Source organism: Poecilia formosa, unplaced genomic scaffold, assembly GCF_000485575.1.
Source record: "Poecilia formosa unplaced genomic scaffold, Poecilia_formosa-5.1.2 Scaffold52, whole genome shotgun sequence".
In the NCBI taxonomy this organism is placed as follows: domain Eukaryota; kingdom Metazoa; phylum Chordata; class Actinopteri; order Cyprinodontiformes; family Poeciliidae; genus Poecilia; species Poecilia formosa.
Genome location: NW_006799991.1, coordinates 886,170 through 914,008, shown reverse-complemented (window position 1 = coordinate 914,008; position 27,839 = coordinate 886,170). Strand labels below are relative to the sequence as shown.

At 37.6% G+C, this 27,839-nt stretch overlaps 1 protein-coding gene across 1 annotated transcript; it reads left to right on the top strand.

Annotated features, from left to right (window-relative positions):
* The first annotated feature begins 15 nt into the window (after positions 1 to 15).
* Positions 16 to 27,839, top strand: LOC103138556 (collagen alpha-1(I) chain). Its single transcript, XM_016671810.1, has 63 exons — positions 16 to 2,361; positions 3,099 to 4,286; positions 6,286 to 6,339; positions 6,636 to 6,755; positions 7,533 to 7,571; positions 8,599 to 8,652; positions 8,926 to 8,979; positions 9,193 to 9,300; positions 9,835 to 9,888; positions 10,077 to 10,130; positions 10,208 to 10,252; positions 10,361 to 10,414; positions 10,586 to 10,630; positions 10,735 to 10,788; positions 10,873 to 10,917; positions 10,999 to 11,052; positions 11,589 to 11,633; positions 11,735 to 11,788; positions 11,885 to 11,929; positions 12,096 to 12,149; positions 12,233 to 12,340; positions 12,414 to 12,467; positions 12,566 to 12,619; positions 13,297 to 13,341; positions 13,424 to 13,477; positions 14,589 to 14,633; positions 14,851 to 14,904; positions 15,007 to 15,060; positions 15,190 to 15,243; positions 15,352 to 15,405; positions 15,576 to 15,629; positions 15,718 to 15,762; positions 15,891 to 15,935; positions 16,179 to 16,286; positions 17,420 to 17,473; positions 17,595 to 17,648; positions 18,414 to 18,467; positions 18,607 to 18,714; positions 18,882 to 18,935; positions 19,023 to 19,130; positions 19,298 to 19,348; positions 21,260 to 21,313; positions 21,442 to 21,495; positions 21,608 to 21,661; positions 21,746 to 21,853; positions 22,042 to 22,095; positions 23,018 to 23,071; positions 23,195 to 23,248; positions 23,344 to 23,397; positions 23,488 to 23,541; positions 23,641 to 23,694; positions 23,772 to 23,825; positions 24,045 to 24,098; positions 24,195 to 24,248; positions 24,345 to 24,398; positions 24,518 to 24,535; positions 24,750 to 24,812; positions 25,496 to 25,657; positions 25,764 to 25,899; positions 25,998 to 26,104; positions 26,208 to 26,285; positions 26,384 to 26,593; positions 27,231 to 27,839. Exons 1-63 carry the CDS (start codon positions 2,317 to 2,319, stop codon positions 27,381 to 27,383), a joined length of 5,313 nt encoding a protein of 1,770 aa, XP_016527296.1. The 5' UTR covers positions 16 to 2,316; the 3' UTR covers positions 27,384 to 27,839.

Here is a 27,839-nt window from a genome sequence, read left to right as displayed (position 1 = left end):
AAAATAGATTGACGTATACTGAATTTTTTGTGACCTAAGCAATGCTAATTGCTAACACCAGCTGTGTTTTAGCGCTGGTGGGAAGCTAGTTCATCTTGGTTTGATGATGGCAAACAATAAAAGATGAAAAGAAATTAGGCCTTGGAACTTAGAAATGAAGATTTCTGAAGATAGATAGAATAAGATAAGATACTGTCAACTCCAAAATACTCCTCACAACCCAGTTTTAGATAACTTAAACTAAGCATCTATTTTAGGTTTTTTGTTTGTTTTTAGAAAACTTGAATCACTGAGCATTTCGTTTTGTTCCATCACAACTGATGACAATTTATCCCCATAAAGTTGGTTCAGTTTATGTGTGGCGCTGGCTCCAAAATGTTATGAGATTATGTAAGAAAAGTAAGCTCTCTCTGGAATATTATCTTCATATGGCAGTGTTTGCAAACTGGAGTACAGAGTATTATTATTTTTTTCCTGTAGAAGGTTTAAAACTGACCTGGGTTATTTACACAAAGCTCTGCTGCCATCTGAGTCTGTCAGCTTTGTGACACAGTTTACATTCACTTGTGAGTTGGCCCTATATGGGAAAGGTCTTCAGCTTCTCAGAAGCATATTAATATGTGCATTCTTAATTTGTCACATATCCACTGGCCTATTTTAAACATTTAAATTCTTGGTCCGGTTGGAAGCTGTATGTTTAAGACTTTTGTCTTTTGACAGTAGGGTGGTAATATCAGATGCTCAGAAGTCTTCTTGCAGACATTTTACTTTTTTATAAAGACTGTTGAAAATGCCTTGATTCATGTAAAATATTTTTATTCCACACGTCACCATGAAACCTTTGTGATTAACTCTTTTCAGATACCTGGGAATACATGTCAAAGTATAGTGAAGCCCAAAGTTATTCATACTCTTAGCAGCATTTAAAGTTATTTTACCAAGAAACATGTAGGACATGAAAAAAAAGCCCTTTAGCATAAATGCAGTATACACAAGGATGTAAATTAGATTTTTTTTAAAATGTTTCAACACAATGATTTATATCCTTTTTAATAGTCAATATTTATTGGCAGTGCCGTAACAACAGCTTCTTCTTCTATTAGCCACAGTATTCCATGGTTTTTCCAATTAATTTGTCAGCAATCAAAACCAAAGCCAACTAATCTAGTTGTACTTCTATTTACATTTAAAACTTGGCATCAGCGTCCAAGTAAGGATCTCATCAAGACATCCAAAGGTGAATAAATGCTGGTAACAACAGCGGTGTGTTGAGGTATTCCCAATTTACAGTTTGGACACGGCGCCTTGTAAGGTCAGAGTTCAGTTCCCAAAGAAATATGATGCTACATTCTGATTTCAGACTAAATTAAGGCGCTCATCCGGCTAGTTATGTTTAGAAGTAGCTGGAGCTGATGGATGAAAGGTGGCTTTTGGAGTTTTTCTCTTTCTCTAACTTAAATGGGCGTTCTTCTCTGTTGATCTCTATGAAATGCTGACCATGCTCACCCCTGACCTGTCTGAACATTTCGCTTTTAGGTGTGATCCTGCTGGGAGGAGCTGATTCCTCTCATCACATACCCTTTCCTGTGAGCTCCAACCCAACCCTACACACCCTTGTTTATGTAGTCACCTATTGCTCTTCTGACGCTCATGTGACATTTCTCACCTGGATATCAGGGCTCCACGTCTCTGTCCTGACAAAATAACAAGAGAATATGATTTAATGATAATTTGGGTGCAAGTTAGATTGATTTATGAAACACACTGTATATATATTTAAAAAAAAAATCCTGTGCTACATATCAAGAAAGTCCTTAATTTAATGTCTGGGCTCATCCTTTAAACACTTCAGCCATTTCAAACTTAAATTTCTCCTGCTCATTCATGCTCACTCACACATGCAGAGCAGTTGAGTTTCTCACCTCATCTGATCATATGCTCCGATCCAATAATCTGCGCTGAATAAACAGAAAGGCCTTCACGCCTCCTGTTTACCAGCATGCTCACATAAGTGTTGCTCACACTCTCACTTGCAGATTTGTTGAAGAGGATAAGCTGCTGGACAGCCGCCCGTCTGGCACAGCAATGCTACAATGACGAGACGGCGTCCGCATCAATATGTGTCTGAATGTGCTTTTACCTTTTTTTTTTTTTTTTTTTTTTTTTTTCCTGGTTGCTTTGAGCTGTAACTCTGTCAGGCCGGACAAAGTTTTACTTCAGGGTTTTTGAAGTAAAACGTGGAGTGGTTGGAGCTCCGACTTACAGAACAAACTCCAAGAGAGGAGACCTTTTTTTTTTTTATCCATACCAGAGGCCATGTCTGCAGCTCAGGTTTCGGTGCTGATATTTCTTCTGAATTATGTAAGTCTTGTTGTTGATATTCATTTGCGTCTCACTGATTCTCACTTAGATTACCTAAACTTTCTGCAGGTGTAGCATTAGCAAACAAGCTAAAATGCTAAATGTCACTATTGAACATTTTCATCTCAGATTTACAACCAGATTTAACTTTGTTGTTGTTATTTTGTCAAGGGTGATATTGAACTGCCTTAGCTGTAATTTAGATACATTATTTTTTAAGTGAACATGAAAGAAGGCTAGTTTTAATATTAGAGTCCAACCCATAAAGCCAAGAATGCTGAGAGTTTATATCCTCAATCAAGTGTTTTTGTCTAATTTTCTGTCAGTGTTTTCATTCTGTATCCTCATTGTTGTCCTTAATATGTGATTAATAGACCTGGCCAAGAGTAAACAGAAGCAAGTAAAGTCGTAGAAAAAAAAAATTCTCATTTCTTTTTTATTTTTTAATTTTTGTTCTGTCTGACCTATTTATGATAGGAATTTTTTTTTATTTATGCTCTATTACTTGATTTAAATAGATTTCACTTTAGCTTTCATGGTTTTTGTGCATTGTCTACACTCACTTATCTTTTTAACCTAAAGCCAGCTGTCACTACTGTTGTTGTCCTGTAATATTGAGTTTTATTCACAGTATCTTTATAGCCGTTTTGAAAAATGTCATTGTTGTTTTGATTACAGTTCTCAGAAGATGTCTGAATAAAACCTGAACTTCTTTATGTCGAAAAAATTCCAAACAGGTCGGCTCTTTTCACGGGATAACCGCTCAGGCTGGATTCAAATCAAGCCCGGAAAACCGGGCTGGTTCCTCTGAGCCGACCGTGAGGACGTTCCCTGCTTCACACACACATGATGGTCACACGAAAGCTTTACTAGAAACCCAGAACATTGTGGAAACAACGCCCATAAGCTCAACCGGCAGAGATGAAGACAAACCAGACACTGAAAGATGCAAAGATTATAAAGGCAGGGATCCTGAACCACATCCTGTGCCCTTGACTGAGGAGGAGCTTTTTAAATCTGATGTGGAGAACCAGGGGAGTCGGTGGAGCTCTGAAGACATGACGAGGAGTCCGACTCCAGGGAAACCTCAGTATGAGCTTCATGCAGCCGATGGCGGCTTCACAAGTGATATTGTGTCTGTCGTAGACACTGTTGAGGCGACTTGCTCAGGCCCTAATATTCAATCTGAGAATCCCACAGAAACAATCATGACAGACGCTTTTTCTAACAGACCGCATGTTGCTCCCACTCCTACTTCTGTTTCCACCTCTGAATCAGGCCCTCTTGTCTCCAGCTCATATAAGGGTGGAGGAGAAATGAAGGAAGTAAGAAAGAAACCACCATCATCAGTCATCACATGGCCACTTTTTGCAGGCACGACCTCATCCCCAGAAGACTGCAGAGCAAAACAGGAGCAGGAACAAAAAGAAAAGGCAGAATCAGAGGATTTATCTGCACCTCAGAAAGCTCCAGCTTCAAACCTGACCCTTATTACTAGCAGAATAATAAAGGGAGAAGAACTGAACACTACTGACTTTGAAGCTAAGTTGGATAATACGTCTGCCAGTGAGACAAGCGAAAAAGTAAAAATGGGTGAACATCTAGAACCTGTTTCTCCTAAAGTCAATGCGACACAACTTCCGCAGGCAGGAGGAAACGAAAGAGCAGATACAGATTACGGTGACGAAGAGTTAAAGAAGGAGGAGGAAGATTTGAAACATCCAACAGTGGAAGCTACGGTCTTTGACAATGAGGAAGTCAAACCCCACCATCAGTCCTCATCAGATTTAATCGTTCAGTTTAATTCTGGAGTCCAACCCCAGACCAAAACGCCACAACAGACTGTTCAAGCAGCCAATCAGGCCTCAGACGTCAAATCCAGACAAGTACAGGCAAAACCCAGACCAGGAATCAGAGGTCAAAGGGTAAGACTTTAACACAACTTTTCAAGAGAAGTTTTTAGAAACATAATTTATATATCTCCATTTATGCAAAGGTGAATTCAAATGTGTTAACAAAAAAAAAAAATGTATAAATTAAATGTAAATTTTAAACAAATATATAACTAATACATAGGTAACTGCTGTAGTCTTTTACATTTATGTAGTAAAACAACAATGTTTTCGGTGTGGATTTTAAAGAGTCAACAATTTCTGCACCTTTTAGGTTTTCAGGGAGTTTGTTCCAGAGTCAGCGATCATAAAAACTGGATGCTGACCAGAAATGTTTTGTTCTCACCTTATGAGCCTTATGAACACTAAGCGAACAGGCCTTAGATAACCTGACCTGCAAAGTTCATCCCTGATAAGCAGTTCTGAAATGCATTGCTCTCGCAGTGCCTAGATGATTTATAAACCAGGCACTGTAGAGGCTGAAGGACCCTTGTAATGTAACTGATTGTTTTTCTGATTTTAATTTTTTCTGGCCAGGACTCCTGCAGCAGCAGCATTTTTGATGGCGTGCAGCTTCCCGGGGTGATTTTTATTTTCAAAGAGACTTATAAAGACCTGGAAACAATAATCTTCTCTTCTGCATGTAAAAGCATGTAACATTTTGTCTTTTTTTTTAAAGGAAGTCTTTTATTTTCTGAATGTTTTAAAGATTTATGAATCAGTCTCATAGGGTAAAGTTAAGTGCTGATTTCTAAACCTTCCTTTTTTGGGAGCAAACACAATAAATAATTTCTCCACTTCACTGAACTGAAAGAAAATGTAGCTCCACAGCAATACTTCACAGACTGAGGCATGGTATCATGTTTAATTTAAACAAAATTTTAAACTTTAAGAATTGAGCATTGTGGAGCCCCTTCGCTGTGATTTAGTGGTGCTTCTCTGTCACATAAAGTTTGATTGATTTGGTTGAGAACAGCACCAGACAGATCACATCCAGTTTTCTAATCTAACAAACAAATGTTGTTTAGTTCGTTTTAGTTTGTTTTCATCCAGCTTGGTGTTTTTCAAATTAATTTCAGTAGCACTGTCAGTCCATTCTGATTTAGTTTTGCTTACTTTTTATAGAGTTCAGTTTAGTTTAAGTTCAGAACTCACAAAAGAATGCAAAAGAAATGGCACATCACAGAAAGTTTTTTGTAAATCTTCCACCCAAAAACCAATGTCCAGATATATACAATAGAAATAATTAGAGACAATGAAGCTGTAAATATTTTATCTACCAATAGAAATTTTTGTGCACAGCAATCAAGTTCAAACATCTCTTAATAGATATGTTTTTTTCTCTTTTCATGTTTCATGAAAAAAAAACTGCTGTAAAATATGTATGATCCTAAAAAGTGGCTTGTTGAATTTTGTGTGCAGCAAATTAATTTACTTTCTTTATGCATTACTGAAATTTTCCATTGTAGCGTTTGGAAATTAAAATAAAATGGGACTAAGACGAAACCTTTTTCTTTTGAAGGTTTGACGACGTGAAACAAAGGTTGGGTTTGTTTCTCGATTGAAAAGCTTTGCCTCCCTCATGTGGTGAATCTTTGGTATTACAAATTATTCTGACAGCTTTTACATTTGCGTTTGATGAACTAAGATTTCCTCTTAACATCTTAAGAGGATATTTTTTATCTGTATAAATAATATCTGAAATATCTTTACGTCTTGGAAATATCTATAAATAATTTTTAATATGCATAAAAAAATCTATTCACTTTTTTAACTTTGTTGGTGCTGGAAATGAGAGATATGTAAGGATACAATAAAAAAATGTAGTTATCACATACTTTAAAAAGATTTTTTACAAAATATAGAAAATAGTGTATAAGTGAAACATTTATGAAACCAAACCATGAACAGATGTGAGAAAATTAATTATGCAGGATTGAGATTTTTCTTCCTGTTTGTCCAGGTTACAGGTGAAAATTTTGTTGTAAAGTTTTTGCAAGCAAACTAAATTTGTGTGTTATTCTTTCTTTAGGGACAGCAGGGTCCACCAGGACTATCAGGGCTGCCGGGAACTAAAGGGGACAAAGTAACGTGTAAACGTGTATTTTCTTCAAACCTTATTCTAAGCAGATTAACACTGCGTTAATGGCTCTGGATCATTTAGAGTCTGAGAGTCTTTTGTTGTACCATCTGAAACTTTACAGGTTGAATTTACATAAAAATGAATCTTTGATCTACTAAAAATCCAGCTGTGGGTTTTTTTTTTGGTTGTTGTTTTGTTGTTGTTTTTTTCAATAGAGGCTCATCCAAATGATGACAACATGATCTAAAATTAGACATGTTTTCCTCATCAAAGAAACACATTGTTCTCTGGCTTCTAAGGGCTACCAAGGCGTCATGGGCAGGACCGGGCAGACAGGATACAGAGGCCCTGTTGGGCCACCTGGGATGTCCGCCATTGTTGTGTTCAAAACCTCTGAAGAAGAGTGGGAGGCTTTCAAGGTAAGTGTCCTCTGTGGATCTCCACCAGCAGTAATCAAACCCCATAAATACAAACAACAGGCAGCGAAAATGGTCAGATAAACCGAGGCTGTGAAATAAGTTAAATAATAATAAAGATGAAAATATACAGCAGTGTGAACGGGTCAGTAGAAGCTACTGAATTAAACAGATTGAAGAAATGAAGCAGCTAACAAATGTTCTGCTCTTTATCTATTTACGTCACTGCCATAGGACGCATTCATTTAGCGATCTTTGCGGTTCCGTTGGACGTCTGGAGGGAATTTTATATCACCTGCTGATTTGTGACATGATGGAAGATGCCAGCCCTGCAGTCAGAAAACTGCAGGGAACAGACAGTTGATTTCTTGTAGTTTATCCTAACCTAATTTGACAGATAACATCAACAAAGGATCATTGAGGTACTTTAGACAACTGTGAGACAGGTCTTTTGTTTGTCAGCAGTGGTTTTCACCTTGGAGTCCTCCCAAGAGATGGAATTTCTGCTCAGTCTCTTTGATATTAAATCACAAATACTGCTTTTGAAATAGAAAAGTGAGAGCTGCTGTGCTGCAGATGTTCTTGAATTTCTTTAACTTTTTTTTTCTTTAACTTTGGGATTTTTTTTTAGCCTACAGGTTTTATTTACAGATTGATTCTGCAAGTCTTTTGTCACACTTCTTCTCCCCTTGATAACTGTATCATCACTTAACTTTGTTTATTCATTTGATAATAAAAAAATTGTTTTTCACAACTGTTTTTTGTCTCATTCTCTTGCAGAAAAAGAAAATCTACAGACAGCTGGTATCTTCTTGGCCGGTAGGCGACTGTTGTGTCACTTGGACGCATTTACGTTACACTACTATTAGGGAAGTCCCTGGTGCTCAAAAATAAAATCAAAGTACGGGAAGGTAGAGGTGGTTTGATGAGAACTGTCTTATAAACCCTGATAAGGAATTAAGGAATTGGTTTTATTTGCAGTTTTATAGCATCACTGACTGATCCGGAAGAACTCAGCATTGTTTTTTTTTTTTTTAAGTTAATATGGACTGGACTGGACTGGACAGTATGAATGTGTCTGCACAATAAACTGAATGTAACAGATTGAAAGCAATGCACGGTATTGTTGGACTTTAGTTCATTTCAGAAACTGTGAAATCATTCAACTGTTTCTGCTAAAGAGCTAACTTTAAGTCTGTCCACCTTGTTAAAGCCTCTCATGAAGATGTTTCGCCACAAATATTACCTTCTAAAAAGCACTCTAGTGCTGTACAAATGTAAACTTTCTTTTTTTTTATCATGAAATGCTTTGTTTTTATTGTACTTATTTAAATTTGTCTCTCAGTCTATTGTAAATCAGTCCAGCAGCAACTCAGCTGCTGCTTTAGGTGGTTGGTGAGATAGTATTTCAGTCTAAAACATTTGTCATTGCACTGTGTCCTTTAGCCACATTTAATATCTGGATTTACTGTTCACTGCTGCTGTCTCAAATAAGAGCAATCTCACTGAATAGTGTGCAGATTAGGATGCAGCGTTTTGCTGTCTTGCCTAAATTTTCTGCAGCAAAATGTCATCCTTCCTACATCTAACTTCAAAACTCCAAGGACCTTATTGTTTTCATAAGGTTATGTGATAATTAACAGAACAATATTTGGTTCTTCTGTTTTTTTTTTGTTTTTTTTTACTATTTCCTCTAAAGGAGTGACAATTAGTACAACTTTGTGGATTAATATGTTACCTATCAGTACATTCAGATTTTTACCATATTTAAAATGTTCAGTAAAAGGAAAGAAATGTTATGCTTATAATTTTTGTATCCTTTTTTTTTTTTTTTTTTTTTTTGCAGAAACGTAAAGGACCTCCGGGCCCGCCTGGACTTCCTGGAGAAGAGGGACCAGTTGTAGGGAAACAATTAAATTTTAAAAAGTCCCTGTTACATGATCCACTTCCACTCAAATAACTATTTGCCTCCAAGGGGACATTTCAAGACTCAGGAGGAGCACAAATAGACTCTATAATGACGGCTCAAACAATAGAAATGATCAAATTCACACATATACTAATGAATATACAGATATACACATAGTGAAAAATTCAGTGGGATTTTGTGCATTTTGCCTAATAAAATTACATCAAATGAAAAATAAACTAGAATTTTTTTTTTTTTTTTCAGGGGCCACCTGGTATTACTGGAAAGCAAGGACCAAAAGGAGCTCCAGGGAAAATTGTAAGCACCTGCTGTTCAGCTCCAAAGAGTCTGCAGATCCAGAGCTACACTTTATCTCCTCTGGCTCCAAATAATTCAGATCAGAAATTACATAGACATGTGTTGGGATTTTTGCTTGTAAAGTTAATAGAAAAGTCTAGTTTTGGCAGTTTTTTGATATTAAAAAAATCCACTTTAGGGACTATTTTCTCTTGAAACATTATGTTCCTACAGGGGAGACCTGGACCGCAAGGTATGCCAGGTCCACAGGGTCGACCTGGAGAAGACGGCGCCCCAGGACGAGATGCAGAATCAGGCCCTACAGGCTTCCCTGGAGAACAGGTGCTGATGCTCTCAGACATAAAGTTTCCTGATTGTGTTTTCGCTTTTCCATATAATAAGTAGAAAAATACTTTGGCACACTGGAAAAGCTGCTGTAAAATGATACATAATTACAGTTATTTGGATTACATGCACTGCATAAAAACACCCATTAACGTTTTTTTACTTACTGTTTGATATAAAATCTAAGTAAACTTTTCCTGTTTTAAGGTGGTTAGGATTTGCCAAAATAATTTGCATTAGCATTTGTGAATGTCCAGATGGTGATGCGATGGCTTGTTTGTAATCTACCAGTTTACAACACTGGAGGTAAATGGATGAGTTTTAAGGCATCACCTCAAACACACTGATGCCTTCAGTGACATTATGGAAAAAAAAAATCAAAAGAAATCAGCCAAGAAAAAAAAAAAAGTGCACCTTCACAACAAGTCTGTTTCATCTAAACTCAAAAAACTTTAAATCATTTACCTATAAAACCTGTGTTTGTTTAATTACGACTTTGATTGTTCTGTATGTTGTTTTTTTTTCATACAGGGTCTTAAAGGTTACGGTGGAGAGAAGGGAAGCAAAGGGGAGCTGGGTGAGTGGGTAAGATTACAGTGAACTTCACGTTTCACAGACACTATAAACGGCAAAGTTGTAATATTGTGTTTTCAATATAACACAAAAACAAATGTTTGGTTGTTGCACATCTTAAAAATGTCAGCTCTTCCTTAAATATTCATTCATATTTTGCTCTTTTCTTTACATTTTAACACAACGTTCTCTTCCTCCAGGGTTACCAGGGAGAAGCTGGAGCTCAGGGGCAAAGAGGAAGAAAAGGAGCAAAGGTCAGATTGAATATTCAACCCTTTAAATCTCACCACATTTACGTGTCGTTTGATTTGTATTTCGTGTTTTGCGTCAGGGAAATAAGGGAGCCAAGGGGTTTGAAGGGATTCCCGGCTATAGTGTAAGTTTTATCTTGAAACACACAGACTTCGTCTTTCCTTGCTGTTGCATTACAAAATAACATCCCTGACTGTACTGTAAACACAATAATGTTGTGTTCAATGTTCAGGGCATACCTGGAGTCAGGGGACCTCGTGGTTTCCCAGGACCACCAGGACCTCTGGTTAGTGTCACACAGCTGACTGGATCAGTCTTATCGACACAGTACCGACACAGATCACTCAGAGTAAATGATTTGTGTCTTTCAGGAACTTTCACAGGATGCAGTGACTTATCAAAATCCAATCACATGTAAACTTACGCCTTGATCACAATCTCTGTTGCTTTTTTTTAGGGAGAAATCGGAGCTCCGGGCTTTAGCGGTCCTCCCGGTTCGCCTGTAAGTCGGTAACGGCGTCGATTCACCACATCACGCACCAGTCGACATCTGAGTAGTGCAAACGACTCGGTAAGATTCAGTAAGTCAATATTCTATCTCATCAGGGGAAAATTGGCCCCAGAGGATTGGTGGGACTCACTGGAGTTAAGGGGCCACCTGTAAGTGAGACAAGTTTTAAAGCAGGCGACGTTGACGTGGGAATAAAAAACGACCGTCGTCAAAAGAACTGCTTATGATTTCAGGGTCATCAAGGACAAATGGGCTCCAGGGGAGCAGCTGGACCACAGGTGGCGGGACGTTAACATGCATGCTCCTCAGGCTGATGTTTGAGGAAATGTTATTTGTTAAAAGACTGTGGTTTTATTCAGGGAGAGCCTGGTCCAGATGGAGCGGTGGGGTTTCCTGGTGTGCAGGGCCCTCAGGTACAGCATGTCAAAACATTTGGCTGGAAACTTATCTGTCGGTAAAACAAGCAATCGATTGAGCATAAGATATAATCGTGACTCAGTGACAAAAACTGATCACAGTGTCATTGAGCCTCCACAGGTTCACTGGCACCTCTGATGAAAATGTGTGAAAAGCATTTAATCTTTTATTGTAACATAATTTCACACTGAAAACTTAAGACACATTGAATATAATTTTGATCTTAGTAAATTTTTTTTAGCAAATTAGGACATAATTTCAAATTGACCTGTAATAATCCCTACAAAATAAATGTGATACCTCTGACGGTAGGACCATTGATTATTGATTTTGTTAAAAGCGGCTACTTTTCCATTGTCGTAAGTCACTATACGCTCATTAAGGGTTTCATGTGTCAAAGGTTTTCCGTGAGACGATGCAGCTGCAATAAATGTGTATACTTTAAGGCTTTTCTGGATGTTTATCAGTGACACCTGCAAATGAAAATGAGGCTGTGATGATAGTAAGGCAACTTCTATTTGTTTCTTCGAAGGGAAACCCTGGACTGATTGGACCTGCAGGACCTAAAGGTGATCCTGTAAGTATGTCTAATCAAGCAAGTGAAAACAAAATGAATGCTGTTATTAATTTGCACTTTTTTTTTCTTTTGTTTTTCTTTTTTTTTTTTTTTTTTACCAGGGAGATCAAGGAGATGAGGGTGAAATTGGTGAACCTGGACCTCCTGGACTGAATGTAAGGTCACTTGTAAACTTGACAATGATTAGAAGTGAAAATGTGCTAGCATTATTCACAAACCTGCCAGAATATTGTCTTATTTTCCTTCTTAAGGGGGACATTGGAGAATCAGGGAAGCCAGGACCCTCAGGTGATCCTGTAAGATTACATAAAGCCATTTCATTTTTTTTTTTTTTTTTTTTTTTACTGTAGCTGAAATGAGTCCACCATGCATGTTTAATTCCTTCTTGCAAATCTGCAACAATTCATTTTTGAATCTAAAAATCCAAATGTGGACTTTTATGTTTGTGTTTGTTTCAATCAGGGTGCCAAAGCCCGGAAAGGTGAGAAGGGAAGCACAGGGTTCAACGGAGACCTTGTAAGTTTGATCCTTTCAGCTGATCAGGTCCGTTTAGACGGTCAACCAGATCAGTGACTCTGTTGTTCAACTTTTGTGTTCAGGGACCTCCAGGGCCTCCAGGAAAACAGGGAGTGAAAGGGCGTAAGGGCCCAACAGGGCTACAGGGACTGGAAGGACCAAGAGGACTGATGGGACTTCCTGGACCCGCTGTGAGTGAAATAAATTAGATGAATGAAGACAGAATCACTTCTGATACTAAAGATGAATCCTTCTCTGATTAAGGGACCTGATGGCATTATGGGAGAGCAAGGGAGGCAGGGAAAAGAAGGACCCAAGGTGAACTTAATCAAATCTCTGGATTTGGACATTAAAAGCGGAAAAATTAACATGAAAAATGTTTAAATTTTTTTCTGTGTCTATGTTCTCTATTAAAGGGAGATCAAGGACAGAGTGGCAATCAGGGAAGTCCTGGCTCGAGAGGAGTCAAGGTAGAACAAAGACGTATGCTAAGCTACCATGATTTGTTCAGGAAGTGTTTATATTTAATAGTGATATTAATACAGTAAAGTATTTACATTTTCTCAAGATACAACTACAATGTTTGACATATTTTTGTTGGTATTTTTATGTGATGTAGAAAAAAGAAGGACTCATAATTTTAGAAAAATATTTAAATTAAATTTTCAAAAGTGTGGGAGTCGTAAGTATCCACCCCTCATGAATCAACAATTTAACGCTGACTATTCGACTGGACGTTTAGCTGTGACTTTTTTGTCTTTGACCTACAGGGAGTGATTCTCCACCTCAGACACCAGACTTTCCCTAACATGATTTTTCACCCAGATACACCCTGTTATTAGCTTCATCCATCTCCCCATCAGCTTCTCTGTCACTGCGAAAGAAAAGTCTCCTGACAGCATGATACTGCCACCACCATGTTTCACTGTGTTTCCAGAATGATTGCAGTATCTCTCCCCTACGTGGCTTTCAGCTGACTGCAAATGGGATTTCTTTCTTTCCATACATTACTGGGGACAGCCTTATGACCCGACCGAGCCACTGCAGAAAAATCTAATCTGATCCAAGCCCAGAGCCTTTTGATGTGAAGTGAGATTACTGCGTGAATATTACATCCCTGCGACTTATGGTTAATGCTGCGTTTTAGGGCCGAGGCGGTCGAGCTGGATTTTCTGGACTGCCTGGACCCATTGTGAGTCGGAGTAAGAGAAGGATTTGTTTCATTTAAATGCTGATGGCTGATCTGATGCTGTGGCTGTGCTTTCTGCCTGCAGGGAGAGATGGGCAAATCAGGAGAGAGAGGACCTGAAGGAGAACCTGGTATTAAGGTTCCTGTGTGGCCATATTTCCTTGGCTGTTCTCACACCTGACACCAATATTCAGCCTGAAGATAAAGATCTGCTCTTGGCTTTTTTTATATCTATTACTTCCAAGAATAAGCTGCTTTTATTAAACCTCTATGCAATGCAAAGGCATGAAAATAAGTGGAAAATTAACCATTTTAACTGTATAAATAAAAGAAATGTTATCGCAAAGTAGAAATTGAGGCTGAATGATGAATAATTCAGCAGAGCACGAAGATCCAACATAACCATATTTCAGAAACCTCACTGTTTCATTTTTGTTTAAGTATGTTTCCTTTTGTTGTTTTTCTAAAATCCTAAGGAAGACTTTAAGGACTAAATATTAAAGGTTGCATCTGGTACAACATGTAGTTGGTCTGACAATTACATCTGTGCACTATTACCAATATGCAAATACCATCAGTCATCTGCATAAAGTGCAGGTGGAATCCTTCCTCAGATTATAGTAAATAAATTTCCAGTGGGGATATTCAAATCATTTTTAATTAGACAACTTAAACAACTTGGTTGCAGAAGCAGATTTTATATTGGTTTATTATAATTATTTTTATTTTATTTTATTTTATTTTTGGTGCGTTTTGATGAATTCATGATAATTTTTTTCATCCAGAAACATTCACCAAGAATAGTCTCCCATATAATTAGAGTAGGCTTTCAAAAATATAAGATAAGATAAGATATTCCTTTATTAATCCTGCAGTGGGGAAATTTGCATTGTTACAGCAGAACAGAGGACAGAACAGAACCAATATACAAAATATAAAAATCTATATATACAAAAAAATACAAGTGAATATAGAAATGCTGAAACAATATAGTAAAAAATAAGTAATTTCCATGTGTATATGTTAAGGTAGGGAGATAGGTGATGTTACTCATAGATTAAAGTAAATAAATAAGAAATTTATTTACTAACTGGGACAACGTTTATTATGGAAAACACAATAATCTTTGCTTCCCATAATCATGAAGATTTCCACGCTGAAAATGTTTTCAATGTGAAAAGATTCATTGACAGATGTTTTGTTATTTGGAGCAATTGTAATGATTAAAAAGTCATGTTATGTTTGTGCAGGGACAGGGTGGCGTTCCAGGGGTTTCAGGACCAAAAGGGACGAAGGTGATTTTAATTTAAAACTTTTTTTTTTTTTTTTTTACGTTTTTGCACCTGCACTCATCAGCTACAGAAATCATATCCTGACAAAGTTTTTGAAGCAACAACAGCTGTAACCTGAAGATTCAGCTTTTATCAAAAGCCAAGTTTCATCCACTAAATACGGATGAGAAATGGAAAAGTTAATTAGACTGCTTATTGTTGCTGTCCTATCGCGTTTCAGGGTTCTCAGGGTCATTCAGGCAGCAGAGGGCAGGATGGTGAAATCGGAGCAAAAGTAAGTTATTCTCTAAACGACTTTCCTGTAAGTCAGTTTATGTTTTAAATTTAGGACTTGCTTTTGTGTAATAAACTGCTAAATGGCTTTTTTATATTTTAGGGACCCGCTGGTGAAAATGGAACGACTGGGGATGCTGGACCTCCAGGACCAAAAGTAAGCTCACTCCCAACAACGTGAATGTTACTTTACACTTGTTAATGTGTTTGAAAGGTTAGAGGCCTTGACAAACTTTGGCTCAGCTGTTACTGAAATCATTGTGTGATGACCTGGTATTTTCCACAGGGATCTCCTGGAAAATTAGGCTCTCCTGGCATTCAAGGCCTTGTAGGGAACAGTGTAGGTATTTGACTGGAAACAGAATTACCTGAAGTTATTTTCTTTGTGAGAGAAATTATAGATCAAAATATACAGATCATGTTTAAATGTGTTTATTTTCATAACCAGGGAGGACCTGGCAGCACAGGAGCAAAGGGGACAGCAGGAAGACCTGGAGACAGAGTACGTCTGAACACGGTCGCCACCTATAAACGATGAAAAGCAGAGACCATTGTTGTTTTTTTTAAGTATCTGAGCTCTATTTGGTTAACTAAATGAGATTATTTTTGACATTTTGTGTGTGCCATCGGTCATGTTGAAGTACTTAAAAATATATATGTTTGTTTCTTCAGGGGATTAAAGGTAAACCAGGCCCCATGGGTCAAGCAGGAAATGAGGGGTCAAAGGTAAGGATTAAGAACTCATATTTTAGGTATTCAATTACATATTGCTGCCACAGAAGATAAAATACATTTAAATGTATGATTTTTAAAGGGCAAAAGAGGTGAGGAAGGACCAAGAGGAAAGCAAGGGCCCCCAGTGAGTAATTTAGCTGAGCTGCTGCAGTTTAACATTGAATTATTTTCAAAGGACAAATATTGAAAGTCTGTTTGACATTCTGAGTTTATTTTTTTTATTTTTTTATTAATTAACATTTTACACCTCAGGGAGAAATTGGCGCTCCTGGACCAAAAGGATACTCGGGACCTCCTGTAAGATATTGGAGTTTCATTAATTAGATAGTAGACATGAAATAAATACTGCTGACCAATCATTGACCCACATCTTTGGGTTATGCGAGCAGTTGTTGTTGTTTTTTTTTGTTTTGTTTTGTTTTGTCTTGTTTTGTTTTTTGTTTTGTTTTTTTCAAAATCATCACATTTACCATAATGATTAAAAATCACAATTTCTCTGTTAAATTTCTGTTTTCATGATTTTGTTTTTTTTCCTCACAGGGTATCCAGGGTAACATTGGGCTCTGGGGTGAGGCAGGGCCACGAGGTCCTTCAGGTGACAAAGGACTGCAAGGTCCAGTTGGGCCAGATGGAGTAACTGGTTATCCTGTGAGTTTAATCTGAATTATCTACTGCTGGACTTCATTTATTTGGTTTCATTCGTTTCTTTCTCTTTCTGCCTGTTGCCATTCTGCCTGTCTGTCTGACCTAAGAGGTCACGATGTTGACCAAAATGTTACTGGAACTAAATACCAAAACACAAAGCATTCTGTTTGGATAGAGTGCTTTGAGCTCTATTTGAATATGTAAGAGGGTGTTTCTATGATGTGGAAACACAACCAGTGTATACAGCGGTGAACTTCATCATTTAATCACTCTGTGCTTTGCAGAATCACACCATATGATTGAATGCCTCGGTCTCAGACCTGATACCTAAGCTTGTTCAGTTCGGAGCGGAAATGCTAGCCGTGGAGAAAAGTCGAATATCATATAACAAAACATTAATTAGCTTTTAATGTTTTTAGACCGGGGGCTGCAAAGTGGTGCAGTTGGTAGAGCTGTTGCCCTGCAGCAAGAAGGCTCTGGGTTCGATCCCCAGCCCCGGTCTCTTTGCATGGAGTTTGCATGTTCTCCCTGTGCAGGCGTGGGTTTTCTCTGGGTACTCCGGTTTCCTCCCACAGTCCAAAAACATGACTATCAGGTTAATTGGCCTCTCCAAATTGCCCCTAAGTGTGAGTGTGTGTGCATGGTTGTGTGTCTGTGTTGCCCTGCGACAGACTGGCGACCTGTCCAGGGTGTACAAACAAAACTTGACAAAATGAAATAAAAAAATATATATTTTAAATAAATAAAATAAACTTAAATAAAACCGGAACGTTAGCTGGAGATAGGCACCGGCACCCCTCCTGACCCCACTAAGGGACAAGGGTGTAAAGAAAATGGATGGATGGATGTTTTTAGACCTCTGACTGACAGAATGTCTCCTAGCATATCTGCTGACAGCATCTTATGTGAGCAGAAAACAGGATGCGTCTTTCATGTCAGTCTGCTGAAAGTCTACGATTTCTTTTGGTTAGTCACCAGATCAGCTCAGAGCCTCGAGGCTCTAGTGTGAGAGAGGTTGAATAAAAGCAGAACTTTCTTTTTTTTTTTTTCATTGCTTTACTAAATCTTAGTTAGTCATGGTGTTTGGGTAAGCAAGATCTTTGCAAAGCCATATTAATTTTATTCTCCCCACACAGGGTAAAGATGGGCCTCCAGGACTCATAGGATCGTCTGGTCTTAAAGGTGACAAGGTCAAGAATATAAAAGAAATTCTCCTCTATCACCACTTCTGTTTCTGCTTTTGTGTTTATTGTCTGTACACAAGACTAGCAGGGTAACGTAAAGTAATATCTGTAATCATTGTATCTTTAGGGACTCAGAGGAGCTGCGGGTCAGGAGGGAGTTTCTGGTCTCGATGGTGAGGAGGTATATTAATAAAACTCTGCTGATCATATGATTTCTTCTTATTGTACTGGTAATTTAACCACTACAAATAATCTGAGCATCTTCGATGTGCTCCGGTCCGTTGGGATCAATTATTAAAATCTTAAAGTGAATCCAGATTTTATTCAAGTACTATAATCCCACAATGAAAAAACAAAAATTGTAAAATTCAGTATTTAATCTTAGTCAATTTATTCAGCAGGCAACTGAATAAATTGTTGTTGTTGTTGTTGTTTTTATCAAAACAATCACCTCACCCAACAAATTCCTACAAACACAACTGAATCCTTTTTATATTTTGTACATTTCATACATTGTTTAAGTTGATTGGAGTCAATTTTAAATTGTTAATCCATTACCTTCTTTTTTTTTCTGGTGTTTAAATATAATGTGTCAGACAGCTCCATGCCAATTAGGCACTTATTCAAATCAGGAAAGAAAAAAGCACATGCCATTTTGAAGTGTGTATGATAGGAGATGCAAGTCTGACAATCTTTATAAATCAGAAAAAGGCTACAAAAAAGTCGCTCTCCTAAACGTACACGGTTTGGTTTATTTTTTCCATAATAAAGCAGCACCATACAGTAAGAATCAATCTGGTGGAGTCTCCTGTTTACGTCGGACCGTAAAATAGAAGACCAAACCACACCTGTTCACAGCTAGATTATACTACAGCATGTATTTAGTTAGGGAAGTAATAACATTGATGCTTGCTGTATAAAAGCAACTTACTACTTTTGTGATTAGGGTAAAATTGGACTTATGGGACCCAGAGGACCAGCTGGCCAAAAAGGCCTCTCTGTGAGTAAAACTGAATGCAAATTGTAATTCACTTATATATATATATATATTTTTTTTTTTCGGCTTATATAATATTTTGAGATTTGAAAATCCATCACAATTAAAGTTATTTTAATTAATCAATTTATGAACTGTTTAGGGTGGCAGGGGAACAACTGGACCTACAGGGCCAAATGGACTAAAGGGTGATGAGGGTGAAAAAGGAAACCGAGGAACACAAGGACCAAAGGGGCCTCTTGGCAAGCAGGTTTAGATACAGATACTCCTGTTGCTCCTGACATCCCTGACACAGGATACAAAAGTTTTCAGGCCACAGTGTCAGACATATTTATTATGAGCAGTGCTCTGGATAATTGGATGAGGTTTAAATTGCATAGTTCCTTCAGTTTTGCCATCATGTGGTGTCCTTTGCAGGGATACAAGGGTCCTCCAGGAGACAGAGGACAACAAGGTCTTCCAGGTCCAAAGGTTGGACAGTTTATGTGTGACAACCTCATAAATAATGCTGCATGTATATCAAGTCGGTGATAAAAATCTGACATGATGCATTCACAGGGAGAGACGGGCACCGGAGGTTCATCAGGAATCCCTGGACAGTTTGGACCTGGAGGCCAAACTGGAGCAGCAGGGGCCAAAGGGCAGAAGGGGACCCAGGGACAGGCTGTCAGTGTGATGATTTCTGTTGTCAGAAACAGAGAGAGAGAGAGAGAGCGAGAGAGAGCACTGCAAACCCTACTGTTACATTTAGCATGATCTGTCACAATATGAAGCATGAATGCATGCTTGGTTGTGACACAGCAGAGAATAATATCAGTCTCTTTCTATTCCAGGGCCCTCCTGGTAGGACCGGTCCCACTGGGCAAATTGGACTGTCGTTGTCTGTATGTAACATTGACTTTATCTATGATGATTGATTTATTACCAACATAAGATAATGGCTTGTACTCCCATTAAAATATATGATTAATAGTTACTCTCATAGTTTAGTTTTACTAGGTCATAATGACATTTGTAACAAAACATTTACAGAAAAAAAGATAAATTAATTTGTGAGCTTACAAATTAATATATCAGAAATAATATTAGTTTCAATCTGTATATTATGTTTCCCATTACCTGCCTCAAGTAAAAACACAAACAGCTGAAGCCAGATATTTACATACACTGTTTAAAAGAAGTAAGACCCTGGAGTCAGTTCAGACTAAGCTTTTCTGTTTTGGTCACCAAAATGATTTCTGGTCAGTAAATATCAGAATAATAAAAGGGGTAACCTTTTTATTCAAATATTGTGTTGCTTATATACACTACTATGTCTGTAAACTATTTGGGAAACCAACGAGATGCTGTCATGAATTTGCAGGCTCCCGATTGGTTAATTAGCAACTTTTGAGTTTACTAGAGGTATATCTTTAAAGTCAGACAAGCATCAAACCCACTGCTTCCTTGTGTGATATGAGAAAATCCAAACAATTCAGCAAAACATCAGGAAGAGAATGGAGGAGCTTCACAGGTCAGGTTCATCAATGGTTCAGACGATTCCACTCAAGTATTAACATCACTGGGGACCTTCAGCCATCGTGACTTTAATGAAGATGACAGATTCCTCAAGGAGGAAGAATCCATTTCTCCTATAAGCGACATAAAAACCAGATTAACGGATGCAAACGTACTCAGAGAGAAAAATCCTAGTTTTTAAAAATAAGTCATATGGTCTGATAAAGCTCAAATTGACGTGTATGTCAGCAATAGTTATTTTTAAATTTTGAAGAAAATCAGGAATTCATGTAGCTGTGAAGTATGTTTCATAATTCCATGGTGTTTGGGTTGCATCTGTGTATGTATTTAGATTATTTCTTTGCTATGTTTTTTCTTAAGCACAGAGCTGGCCTCCTTAGTTTATGTCCTTGTATTTAGTTTCTGAGTTTGTTCTTATTCCTTGTGCATTTAAATTTTGACTAGTGTTTTAGTGTTCTAAATTCACTTGTAGAACACTGCATTCCTTCCTCCATAATTACTCCCAGTTGTGCCTCGTCTTCTTGATTAGCCCCGTGTATGTATATGTATTCTCACCTGCGCCATTGTTCTATCTTCTCATGTGGGCTCCAGTGTGCTTTGGTCTCCTGAGTTGACCTGTAAGTGACTGCCAACCACTCATTTGTAACAAATTGTGAGAGTATAAAGGTGGCAGCATCATGTTTTGCTGGAGGATGAACTGATGCACCTCACAGAATAGAAGTAAAAGAATATTGTGTGGAAATATTTTAAGCATGACCCAGAGAGCTTAAGGTTGGGCTCAAGTTGACAATGACCCTAATCATAATGCTAAATCAGTCACAAAGTAGCTTAAGGACGGCACAGTCAATGTTTTGGTGTGGCCGTCACAAAGCTGCGATCTCAGTCCCATAGAAAATCTGTGTGCAGAGTTGAGTGTATATACGAGAACTAGACTGAATACAAATGGCACTCGGTTACACCGGTCCCGTCAGGAGCAATGGGGCTGAACTCCAGTAAGTTGTTTAATTAGCAGCTTGTGGAAGGATAAACAAAACTTATTCTGCAATTTAACAAAATGGAAATTATTTGGTGATCCTCTTGCCTAAAACTGAAAAAGTTTGATCTGATTTAATGTGAAACAGGGGAAAAGGGATGTCTTTTTTTATAGTAAAGGCCTAGTTTCAGCTGTATATGCTGATTTCAGTAAACTTCCTCACTTTGTGTTTTTACATTCATAGAATAATCTACTTGTAGTTCCTTAGCACAGGAAAAAAAAACATAACACTGTTTGTTTTCAGGGTTTATCAGGCATAAAGGGAGAAGAGGGCAAAGCAGGAAAGCCTGGACAAAAGGTGAAATGTACCTTTTATTCTCATACATCTTGTAGAACTTGTTAATCTACAAACATAATGGTCCTACTTCTGTGAATGTGTCTTCTGTTTTCTGATTAGTTGCGTCTTTGCCCTTTGCTTTAATTCAGGGCAGTCATGGGGAGAAAGGCATACTTGGTCCTCCAGGCATTAAAGGAGACATGGTGAGTTTTCATTATTTCTCCCCCTGTGGCAACTGTTTGGCTGCCCAGGCTTATTTTATGGTCTGAATGATGACAGGCTGGTTCAATGTTTCTGTAATTGTGTCTTTGCAAGGGAGCAAGAGGCCAAAAAGGTGCAAAGGGTGACACTGGGAAACATGGCGCAGTGGTAATTGTTTCCTTTTAACCGTGAACGTAAAGCCCAACCCCACATCACACCATGTTCACTGTTTGTGCAATAACACACTTTCAGGGCACTGTAGGAAAATTAGGATTTGTTGGGTCTCCGGGACCTAAAGGTCGATCTGGACCTGCTGGTCTTCCTGGTTCTCCTGGACCCAAAGGGATTCAGGGGCCAAAAGTAAGAAAAGTTTAAATTGTGAACCTGAATTAAAATAAAACAGATGTATAACAGTTAAAATAGTTTAGCAAATCAATATTTATATTTCACCTGTTTGGTATAACAGCTGTGGTTTTCTCATCCTGTTTGAAGATTGATATTTAAGGATGTGTTTGTGTGGTGTCTGTTTTTTATATATATATAAAAAGGGAAAAATTGGCCAGTCTGGAAGAAAGGGAACCAAAGGAGCTGCTGGGAAAACTGTGAGTTTCATTTTGTTGAGGAAAAACGAGATCTCAACCAGTGAGTGAGCTGCTCCGGAAGTCAAAATAAATCTATGTTCTTAAAATTAACATCAGTCTTTTCTTAAAAATGATCTTGTGAACACAACTGTGTTGCATCCTACTGGTTACAAAATGAGAAACTTATCAAAACACAGAACTGAAGTTAAACTGCGAGAATCTAAAACTTCAATCTAACTTTTTTTCAGAGTATTTTGTTCGGCACATAATTCCCCCAATTTTACTTCAATGTTGGTAAATTTATCAGACTTAATTTAAAATGGCAAGATGTAAAAGCTATAAGATGTGGCATTTCTTTGGAAAAATAGCAGAATGTCACTGAGAGACAATCATTGAGCAGCACCCCATCAATCAGGCAGAAACAGAAATATAAAATCCAGAAAGAAATTAATTTGCACAGATTAAAGATTATGACCTTTTAAAGTGTGTGGATGAAATCAGACACTGTGGATTAGCTTAAAATATTTTTCCTTTCAGAAGGTTTTTGGTTGCATTATAAAGGTGATGCAGTCTGGTGATTTTTATATTAAATATCTAATATGTGAAAGACAGACAAGCTCATGTAATAGTTGATTAGGCTTTTAAATGTTGTATAACGCATCAAAATCTTATTACCTTCAGGAAATATTATCTGCCCCAAATCGATCATTGGTCGATATGAAGGGTAAATTATTGTTCATAATAATTCATAAAACCCATCTATTTGACCTATCTGAAGAGTATGTGATGTGTTTATGAAGTTCCTATGTTTTTATGATGGAAAGCATTTTGAACTGCCTTGTTGCTGAAATGTACTATACAAATGAACTTGACTGACTGATTTAATAAATTAGATATATAGAATTAAGCTCCAGAATACATAAATATGAAAAATGTTTTATAGGGATCTGATGGCCAAAAAGGGAGGCCTGGACCTCCTGGAACACCTGGGAAACCAGCAAGTATCTTAAACGAATAAAACACAAACTCGCATCTTTAAACGTACATCTTGCAGAAATTCATTTAAAGTGTTACATGATTTGTTATTCAAATGTAAGTCTTGTTTTTTTCCACATGTCAGGGCTTAAATGGCTTGGATGGTTTGCTGGGGGTTGACGGAAACGAAGGGTATCCAGTGAGAACGGTTTTTGCTTTTTGCTTTTCAGATTTCTATTTCAGATGACGATTAAGGTGTTTAAACACTATTCTTCCCTTCTGCTCATTCTAAAGGGGGCTATTGGTTTGAGAGGAGCTCCCGGGGCTCCCGGCAGCCTTGGAGAGACAGTGAGTCCTTGATGATGTTGAACCTGGAACAAAAAAAAAAACGTGTAGAGGGGATTCTGCCAACTAGAAATAGTTTTATGTTTATTATAGGGAAAATCTGGACTTCCTGGGATTAGAGGACACCCCGGAGCTATCGGGGTCAAGGCATGTTATCCATACATTTACAATTAAAGAATAATTTGATAATGCAATAACAATATAAAAAATGTCTTTTTTTTCTTTCTTTTTTTTTTTAATTCACAGGGTAAAACTGGTGCAAAAGGAGCAAATGGACCACTTGGGCCAGTTGGGCCAAAGGTAAGCTTGTTAATTTTAAAGAAGAACAGAGACGTACTTCAGAGCATCTTTAACACTAGTGGTCACTTATTATTCAGGGAATCCCTGGGCTGAGAGGAGAAAAGGGTGAAACAGGCAGCGCTGGCACTGAGGTAGTAGACATAATATAGATCTTACATGATCATCACCTCACAAGTATACTTCTAATATACTTCTTTATTTGTCTGTGCTGCAAAAGGTAGACTATTTACACTAACATGCGTGACGTTAATACTGTTTTTCCAAAACAGTGTACTGTGCATGAATAGATTCTAGAATTTTATTGTGAACCCAGATAAAAGTATGCACAAGCTTATTGTTAATATTTACAGGGTTTTTTGGGTGAAATTGGGATACCAGGTCCGGTCGGTCCACTAGGGCCAAAGGTAATTTGAGTTTAATGCAAAACAGTTTAGGTGCATCCTTTATAAGATTTTTTTTTTTTTAATTCAGACTTAATTAATTTCTAACTTTGACTTCAGGGGAATCCCGGTTTGCAGGGACTAAAAGGTCAAACTGGTCAAAAAGGAAATCGTGTAAGGGTTGGTTTTTGTTTGTTTGTTTGTTTAGGTTTCTTTTCTAATGTTTTAATAAGTAGTTGAATGTTAAAAACCAATATCTGTTTTCTTTAGGGACCCCTGGGTGCTTATGGTCCACCAGGGCAGAGAGGTTCTCCTGGATTAACTGTATGCTCTTGACATATTACACCCTTTAAAAGTGAAATTTTGACTTTATGTATAGTAAATAATGTATTTTTTTTAAATCTAATTTCTACAATAACACTGTCTAACCATCTATATCACAGGGTCATCTTGGAAGAAAGGTGATTTTCTAAAATATTCAAAATATTTATATTCCTACAAACATGTAAATCTGAAGATGGTTAAGCTTAAAAAAAACATTATTGAAGGTGAAGGAATTGTTTGTTTTATCTTTAGAGTTTGCTTTCTGTTATTTAGGTCAGATATGTACTTATATTGTTACCATTTGGACATGTTAATAGTTTCATTGCCATTAACTTCAACTGATATTTAAAGGGAGTGAAGGGAGTCCAAGGAAAAAGAGGACCAAAGGGAGCTGAAGGCAAACCCGGACGTCCTGTAAGAGACATTGTGATGATATAAACATATACACCGTTCCTGGCAAAAAATAAATAAATAAAATTCATACACTTTGAACATTAAACCTATGTAGGTGTTACAACCACAAATGTTAGCATACAACTCAAAATATTCAGTTGAACCATCACAATAATCACACCATCCCCACAGTTCTACTTGGTGGTAGCAGCATCATGCTGTGGGGAAGCTAGTAAGAATTGATAGATGAGGACAGCAAAATCCTAAAAGAAAATCTGAGAGGTTGCAAAGGACAATGAAATGGTTTAGATCAAATTGAGTTAAAATGGTCCAGTCAAAGTGCAGATATAAATCCAATTGAGAATCTGTGGCTAGACTTAGAGAGTGATGTTTACTGGTTTTCTAATTTGACTGAGAAGAATGACAAACTTTACATTTCAAAGCTGATAAATATACTTCAAAAGCCCTGCAGGTGTATTTGCAGATGAAGGCGTTTCTAGAAAAGATGCACTTTTCACTTTTTGCTGAAGTATTCAAAAACCAAATCCTACTAAAATGAGCTGACGTTTTTGGTTACTATATCACAAAATTGGAAAAAGTTCAAGGGGTATGAATAATTTTGCAGACTGAAAATTAAGTCTGAGCAAGACGCATCTTATTGTAGTGCAGCTGAATTGGTTTGTATTTTCCTATTTTCTTCCCAGGGACAACCAGGATTACCCGGCAGACTCAGACATAAACAAATACAATCTGAGTCAGGACCTGATCTACCAACTGAGCAAAGGCACAAGTCCAGACCCAGTTCAAGGCACAGACTGAAAAATTCCCAGGATTCTCCTAATCTACTAAAACCAGATGAACAAAAGGTTGCACAAGCTCTCTTGTCATATAGAAGCTGTGTTGAATGATCTTTCTGTCTGTCTGTCAACCACTGGAGTTTCATTTGTAAGAAGGTTACTGACTCCTCTGCAGCAGAGCCGGCTGATGTCACGGAGACGGTCTGAAGATGAGCAAGCTGAGGAGTCCTCCAGCTTGCCGTTGGGAACAAAAGATGATCCAGGCACCACCTGCTACGAACTGAAACTTATCCATCCACACCTGAAAGATGGTGAGCACCTGTAGGGCTTCAGAGTCATCAAATTCAACAATATGTGTCTGTTATAGGACTGATGAGGTTTTCTGTTTCAAATTATTCTGAGCGACCAGGTTATTTTTATATGGACCCCAATCAAGGCTGTGCGTGTGATGCGGTGAAAGTCTTCTGTAGCTTCACAGCCGGAGGAGCAACCTGCATAGATCCTCAACATTCACAGGTATGTCAGAGGAATAAGTGCTAACCAATTAAAGGTGTGTGTAACGTGTATGCAAGTTTAAATATTTACCTTGCATCCATTTAAATAAGTGTCATTTCCGTAGATCAAAATGTATTTGAAACCAGACATGAAGTCAGGAATGCCGGTGCAGTGGTTTACTCTTCAATACAACAAACACGGAGTGAGTCTCAGAACTTTTCTTGAATAATCTGGACAAATGAATAATTGCTTCTTCTGTCTCTTTCCTCTACATTTCTTTTGTTCTTTGTTTTTGGACAGTTTGAATATACCACTGTGGACATTGTACAGCTGAGGTTTCTGAGGTTCCACAGTCACACTTCCTTCCAGCACATCACTCTCAGATGTGCAGGGAACCAGTCCAGTCCCACTGCCACAGCAGGCTTAGCCAAGTGGATTGTAAAGTTGCAGGGGGATTCTGGCAAAATCATCGACACGCGCTTCATTGCGGTTTCCAGGAAAACCTGCGAGGTGAGAGAAAAAAAAAAAAAAAATCAGCAATTCCTGCAGTTGAAAAGGCGTTCTCTTTATGAATCCATGCCAAAGCAGACAAAACATACAGTGATATGCAAGCAACATAGACTATACAGGCACACCATCTATTTCTTTGTGCTTCTATTTAAAAGAATTACAATGATAATTTTAAAATACCCTTAAATGTGAATAAATGATGGATAAAGATATCGTTGTGCAGATTGTTTCTAGTTTCATAATGTGGGTTTCTTTACAATTCTGATTAATTATACTGAGATGAATGAAGATTGGAATCATAACATCCCCCAAGACCAGCTTCATTTTGGAATCTAAATGGGTGAAGCGACTTATATACACAGTCCAGTCTCAAAAAGTAAATGGATGTGCAGAAGGAAACAATTTGTCTTTTTCATTAAGTTAAAAAAAAATGGTTTACAAACGTCTATGTTGACTTTTTGGTCACATTTGATATATTTGAATAAATGGTTTTGAGACAAATTCAATAGTTTGTTTTTCTTTTGTCACCATTATAGCATGGAAAGAACAATCTGGAAATGCGCTAAAAACCTTTCCTCATGTACATGTTTGTTATAAGAACAAAGTCAACATCTTTCCTTTTCATTTGTTTTTCTAGGTGCAGATGGTGGTGAAGGTTCGAGGTAGCACAGAGTTGCATCGAGGGGATATGGAGTTACTTCCTCTCAGGGATTTGGGAATAGAGTTGAGCAGAACACCCAGCAGTATCTCTGAGATCTCTGTAGTTTTGGGGCCTCTCTGTTTCTTGTGAGCAGTATATTATGTATATAATTATATTCCTCATGGTTCAATAAAATTCTGTAAGTTATTTTATACAATCCATATTGTATATGTCAGGTGTGTAATTCAGTTAAATATGATTTAGTTTGAGCTGTTTTTGTATATTTCGTAAGTATTTATTTGGACGTAAAGGTATTATTTGCTGAAATACATCATTGTTTGATATTTGTGTGATACTGTACAGTTATATATATTTCTCCATTTACATTTGTAGATTTAATCCGGATATACATTTTGTGTATAGAAAGTGCTCACAATGTTGAGTAGATGATGAGCTTGGACAAGTTAATGTTATTTTCTGATTGTTTCACTGTTTGAAGTTGTTCCTTGTTTGTGCACACAGCCTTGTCCAATAAAGCTGATTCTGTTTTTAGCTTCTTTAAACCACCTCATGTTACATCTGAATGTATAAAAGGGTTTTGTCTAA